The sequence below is a fragment of the Piliocolobus tephrosceles genome, chromosome 10 (genome assembly GCF_002776525.5).
Source record: "Piliocolobus tephrosceles isolate RC106 chromosome 10, ASM277652v3, whole genome shotgun sequence".
NCBI classification, from domain to species: Eukaryota; Metazoa; Chordata; class Mammalia; order Primates; family Cercopithecidae; genus Piliocolobus; species Piliocolobus tephrosceles.
In genome coordinates this window covers 7,756,698-7,762,697 of record NC_045443.1, presented here as the reverse complement: position 1 = coordinate 7,762,697, position 6,000 = coordinate 7,756,698, and the positions used below count along the sequence as shown (strand labels likewise).

At 35.3% G+C, this 6,000-nt stretch overlaps 1 protein-coding gene across 3 annotated transcripts in view; it reads left to right on the top strand.

Moving 5' to 3' along the window:
• Positions 1-353: 353 nt before the first annotated feature.
• CD163L1 (CD163 molecule like 1) overlaps positions 354-6,000 on the top strand; it is an 88,783-nt gene continuing 83,136 nt past the window's right edge. The window contains exons 1-2 of one of the 3 annotated variants that reach the window (XM_023232477.1): positions 354-475; positions 3,340-3,432. In XM_023232477.1, the coding sequence (XP_023088245.1) occupies positions 445-475; positions 3,340-3,432 (124 nt within the window). In that variant the 5' untranslated portion in view covers positions 354-444. The remainder of the gene's footprint in view (positions 476-3,339; positions 3,433-6,000) is intronic. The other 2 variants (XM_023232478.2, XM_023232479.1) reach the window with 2 other exon arrangements.

Genomic DNA, 6,000 nt, shown 5'->3' with positions numbered 1-6,000 from the left:
AATGTAACCTCTTCTGATCCTTTCAGCATAACTGGTTGAAATATGTATGCTAAAGCAAACAAATTTGATGATATATTTTATCTTTTAAATATCTATAAAACTATGCTTACAAGATTACATTTTTAGAGCAAAAATTTTTAAATGTGAAACATGAGTCTTTTTAAAATGTAGAGTGGAAATTTACAGTTCTCTTTATTCTGTGAGACTTTCCAGGCATATTATTTAACTTCCTTTGTTTTCCATATCCTAACGTGCTAAGGAAGTGGCAAAGAAAAAACAACCTCAGCTTTAAAATGACTTCCCCTTTGGAGAACTATGAACTCAATTTTACAGTATTGTCACTTCCAAATAGCAGATCTGTTTTCACCTCATGAGTACACTTCTGAGATTATATATAACAGGACCCAGGAGTTAAATCAGGACTCAGGAAGAGATAGTCCCATAATGATGCTGCCTCAAAACTCTTGGCATATTGGTAAGGGTTTACTTATATTTTGCTCTGCCATTTGGGAGATGGTGGGTATAGTAAGAATACGTGTAACAACAGACAGATATAAATATTATGTAGTAAGGTAAAAAGAAAACAGGACATGAGAAATGTAAAAAAATTGGAAGTTTTGTGGAACTTAGAGTAGCAGCAATATTGGAGGCAAAATTGAAATCCAAGAAAGGAGGAAATCATTAATAAAGTAAACAGAAAATGTATTCTAAAGACTGGAGATTAGAAGTCACACAAGGATATAAAGTTGTGGAAATGGAAAGAAGGGATAAATTAGAAACATTGTTCTCAAGTACCAGGTACTACAGTAAATGCTTTAGATCATTTCAATTTAATTCCCGCATGTAACCTATTTTACAGATATTATTGTCTCCATTGGTAGATGGAACATGAAGATTTATAAGGACTAACTGATTTATGTAAGGTCATATAGTAGAATCTAAAGTATAATTTAAATTCAGGACCAGCTAAGTCTGAGCCCTTGATCTTTCTGCTATAAATTTTAATAAAACAAACAAATAAAAAGACATTATGATAAAAAACAAAGAATAAGTCTTTGATGGACCCTAAAGAGTAAGGACTAAGAAAGGAATATATGGCTAAGAAGTATTTCAGAGCACATCTGAAATTAGTAGTATCCTTTCAACTTGCACTTCAAAGACATTTAGTGGAAATAAAGAATCACTAAGGGAGGTTTTTGCTGTATTCAGGACTTATAACTCCTAAATAGGATTGAGGCTTTTGAAAATGCGGTGCTCCTTCTGTTGGCACTGTGTCTCTGTGCCATTCCTCAGTGCAATTACTACAAACAACTTAATATTTTGTAACTATTTTGCTTATGACTAAAGACCAGCATATTTCTGGAAAACCAGCAGAAATTCTGATATTTTTCAAAGCCTTCTTTTTGAAAAAGGCTTTCTACAGTTTGAGAAGCTTGGCTGCCTTATCTGGCAAGACTCATCTTAATGAATTACAGTTTTTCATAATTCATGTGTGTTACTTAGAAGATAATATTATTTAACTTTCAACATGCTGTCTGCCATGTATTTACTTAGAAAAGGAATGGGAAAGATGAAGGTCTTGAATTGGTGAGATGGTATTAGATATATAGAGGGTCACAAGTTCTGGCAATTATACTTTAATAGTTCCCCTTCTCAAGACTTTCCTACTGCACTGTTTGTTCACATTCATCAGATCTTGATTGTGTTGGTGTCACAGCTTACTATCCTTTTCTTCTTTATAGTTCATCTTTAGCTCTAACCATTCTTACAAATGGGCACTCAGAGTTTCTTGGAAGGATTTAGGCAGATGAAATGACCTCCTAGGATAATCATACACATGAGGTTTGATGGAACTAAATATTCTTATCATTAGGAACAAAAGAAATAAGAGAAAAAAGAAGACCAACTTATTAAGTGTTTTGGACAAGATGGAAAAGAAGGAAATTGGGACACTAATTGCCCAATCCACACTTATTTCTCCCTGTTTGGTTCTATAGGGAGGATTTTCTCTTGATTTGGGTACATTTTCCAAGAATGATGGATGTGACTGATGATAGTTGTAATAATAATGTCTCCTCTATGGTTATTGCTGACTGTTGCCAAACTCACTTGGGATTGCTTCTTCTTAGAGAAGTGCCCAGGATCCATTTTAGTTTCAAAGCATCACTTGAAAAACTAAAGATGTCCACCAAAGCAGCTCGCACCTTCTGTCTTTGCTTTTGCATGGCCCAAGCAGCATGGACCTTTCCATGTTGGGTACTGTTCCTTCTGTCCTCTTAGGGTTGTTGTTTTTTGTTGTCTGGGATTATACATGCTCAGTTTAACTCTGACTTCATCTTTTCCATAAGATACTAATGAAAATACTATTTAAGATAGTTCTGTAGCAGTTACAGCTGTTACATACTCCTCAAGTAAACAGGATGATAAATATTATTTTTAAGTATTTCTTATATATTTATTTATCCCTATGAATTAATCGTCCCATCTTCCTTTAAAATAATCTTTCTATAATGTAAATTTTATTTATTACACCCTGATTAAATTCTTTAAAGTCTCCAAATAACTCTCAGAATAAATTCTCAACTCCTTTGCTTGTGTATTGCTCCTGCCTATCTCAATTCATTCTTTCTGCACATGTGTAGCATAAACTTTATTAGATGCAGAACTGAGCATGACTGAAAAGACAGGGAGAAGTGAGGAAGTGGCAAGATTCTGTAGGAATAATAACATAGTGACCCTGAAGAAAAGTAGATAGCTTTGGTAAATAATCATGAGCTCAATCAGCAGTTATTATAGTGACCTCCAAATGTTGATTTGCTTGTACATTCCAGTCACAAGCCACTGAGCGGAATGCAGACAAGAACTCTTATTCATTCCTCTGTTCCCATAATGAAGCACAAGATCTGGTACATATGTCATACTCAAAAAAGGAGCAAATGAATGAACAAAGTAGGGTGATAACATTAGGAGGAAAAACACATTAGTAAAACTGAGGAGAGGGTCAAAGGGTTGAGAAGTAAAAATAACTCAGTAACCCAAAATGCTAATCAATTACCCCAAACAGCCACAAAATATATTTGGACATAGAATGCAATTTTTCAATGAATCATGTGCTAAAATATCTGCCCTGTTACAAACCATTTGGTGCCTTTCCATCACAAACAGGAGCTAATCCTGTGGCTTTTCCTGGGAAAAGGACTTTCTTTTGTGGTATCCTTGACAGGTGGAAGAATAATTCATCTTACTCCTTCTATTTTATTTTGGATTTAAGTCATTGAGGTCATCTGACATTTCTTAGAAATACATGAAATTCTACCCTGCTATATTTTGTTTCTCCAGATTTTGGAAGATGCTGCTGTCATCAGAACCTTTTCTCTGCTATGGTAACTTGCATCCTGCTCCTGAATTCCTGCTTTCTCATCAGCAGTTTTAGTGAGTTCTGATGGATGATGACTTTTGGGCTTACAATCCTCTATCCTACCTTTCCCCTACTCACTACCCTAAATGCATATTTTGAGGGAAATAGAACATGTAAAAATAATGTTGGACCTTCAATAGCTATATCCTGTAAATAAAGGTGTCTAAATTATTTTTACGCATTTCATATTAAATTTTTTGTTGACATTTTTCTCCTTCAGATAAAGATAATTTCCAAGTTCGGCTGGGCACAGTGGCTCAGGCCTGTAATCTCAGCACTTTGGGAGGCCAAGGCGGGGAGATCACCTGAGGTCAGGAGTTCGAGACCAGCCTGGCCAACATAGTGAAACCACGTCTCTATTAAAAATACAAAAATTAGCTGGTTGTGGTAGTTGCGCCTATAACCCCAGCTAACTGGGGGGCTGAGGCGGGAGAATTGCTTGAACCCAGGAGGCGGAGGTTACAGTGAGCCTAGATCATGCCACTACACTCTAGCCTGGGCGACAGAGCAAGACTCCATCTCAAAAAAAAAAAAAAAGATAAAGATAGTTTCCAAATGTAAAATATCTCATTGAAAAAATATGGATATTGTATTTTTGCAAATAGAAAAATAGGTTAATAAAAACTTACAAGATATAGAAATCAAGGAATTAAACAAAATTTAAAACATATGTGTTATACACCATGGAATACTATGCAGCCATAAAAAAGGATGAACTCATGTCCTTTGTAGGGACTTGGATGAAGCTGGAAACCATCATTCTGAGCAAACTATCTCAAGGACAGAACACCAAGCACTGCATGTTCTCACTCATAAGGTGGGAACTAAACAGTGAGAACACTTGGACACAGGGTGGAGAACATCACACACAATGGGGCTTGTCACAGGGTGGGAGGATGGGGGAGGGACAGCATTAGGAGAAATACCTAATGTAAATGACGAGTTAACGGGTGCAGCACACCAACACGGCACATGTATACATATGTAACAAACCTGCACATTGTGCACATGTACCCTAGAACTTAAAGTATAATAAAAATATATATATATGTGTGTTAATATATTAACAGCCAGAGAAAAGCACTGTTGTTAAAAATACCAATTTGTGGCATTTTTTATAGTTTTATATAAAATGTTTTAAGAAAATTTTGCATTATATTTTATCTATTGGTTATTACCTGTATAGTTCTTTAACATTTTTATTTTATCACATATCACTTATGATACCTTGTTTTATTGGCTGTGTAGTTTTCCATCATTTGGATATACCCAAATAGATTTTAATAAGACTTTATGAGTGATTATTGAAGTTATTTAATTGCTTGGTATTTCAACAATTTTTCAAATATATTACATTTCATAGATCTGACACAGAAATTGTTATTTTAAGGTTTTTCATTATTTTCTATATTTTTCATTAGTGCCAAATTTGTAGTTTAAATAAAATTTTATTGTTGTTAAAGTAGATTCTTTTTTTTAAAGAGACAGAGCTTCACTCTGTCACCCAGGCTGGAGTGCAGCTATAGATGTGTGCCACTATACTCAGCTAATTAAAAAATTTTTTTGTATAAATAGAGTCTCACTATGTTGTCCAGGCTGATCTGGAACTCCTGGCCTCAAGCAATCCTCCCACCTCTGCCTTTCTAAGTGCTGAAATTACAGACATGAGTCATGGCATCTGGGCTAAATTAACATTTTAAATGCTGTTGAGATTTAATCATGGTATTCAAATGATTATTTTAATTGAATGCTTACTTTATTTGTGCAATTTTCTTCTTTCTGTTTAATCTTAGATAATATTACTATACTTTGTATACTCCAAAATAGTATTGGTTCTTGCCCAGTTACAAATATTTTTGATTAATGTATTTGTTTTTGTTTTTGTTTTTTGAGATGGAGTCTCGCTCAGTCACCCAGGCTGGAGTGCAGTGGCGCGATCTCGGCCCACTGCAAGCTCCACCTCCCGGGTTCACGCCATTCTACTGCCTCAGCCTCCTGAGTAGCTGGGACTACAGGCGCCCGCCACCACGCCCGGCTAATTTTTTGCATTTTTAGTGGAGACGGGGTTTCACTGTGTTAACCAGGATGGTCTCAATCTCCTGACCTCGTGATCCGCCCGCCTTGGCCTCCCGAAGTGCTGGGATTACAGGCGTGAGCCACTGCGCCTGGCCAATGTATTTGCTTTTAAAATGCTTTACATTTCTTGCTGTTTAATATTATATTTTATTAGACAAAAATGGCCATTTTACAACACATACACAAATTATTAAGCTAATGTAATGTCACACATAAATCCATTCCTCAAACAGGTAACTGGATTTTTATCAACCACTTTTTTCTAAGTATGTTTTCTTCTTCTCTCCCACCTACCTTCCAACCCCACCGGAGATAATGTCTATCATGAATTGTGCATTTCTCACTACCTTACTTTTTAATAATAAAATACTTTCTAATAATATGATAGATACAGATGCAGAAATAATGTATTGTTTAGTTTTGCTTATTTTAAGTTTTATAATATATCAAACTGCATTTAGTGTTCTGGGACTTGCTTTTGTCTTTCAATATTTCTAAGCTTCATC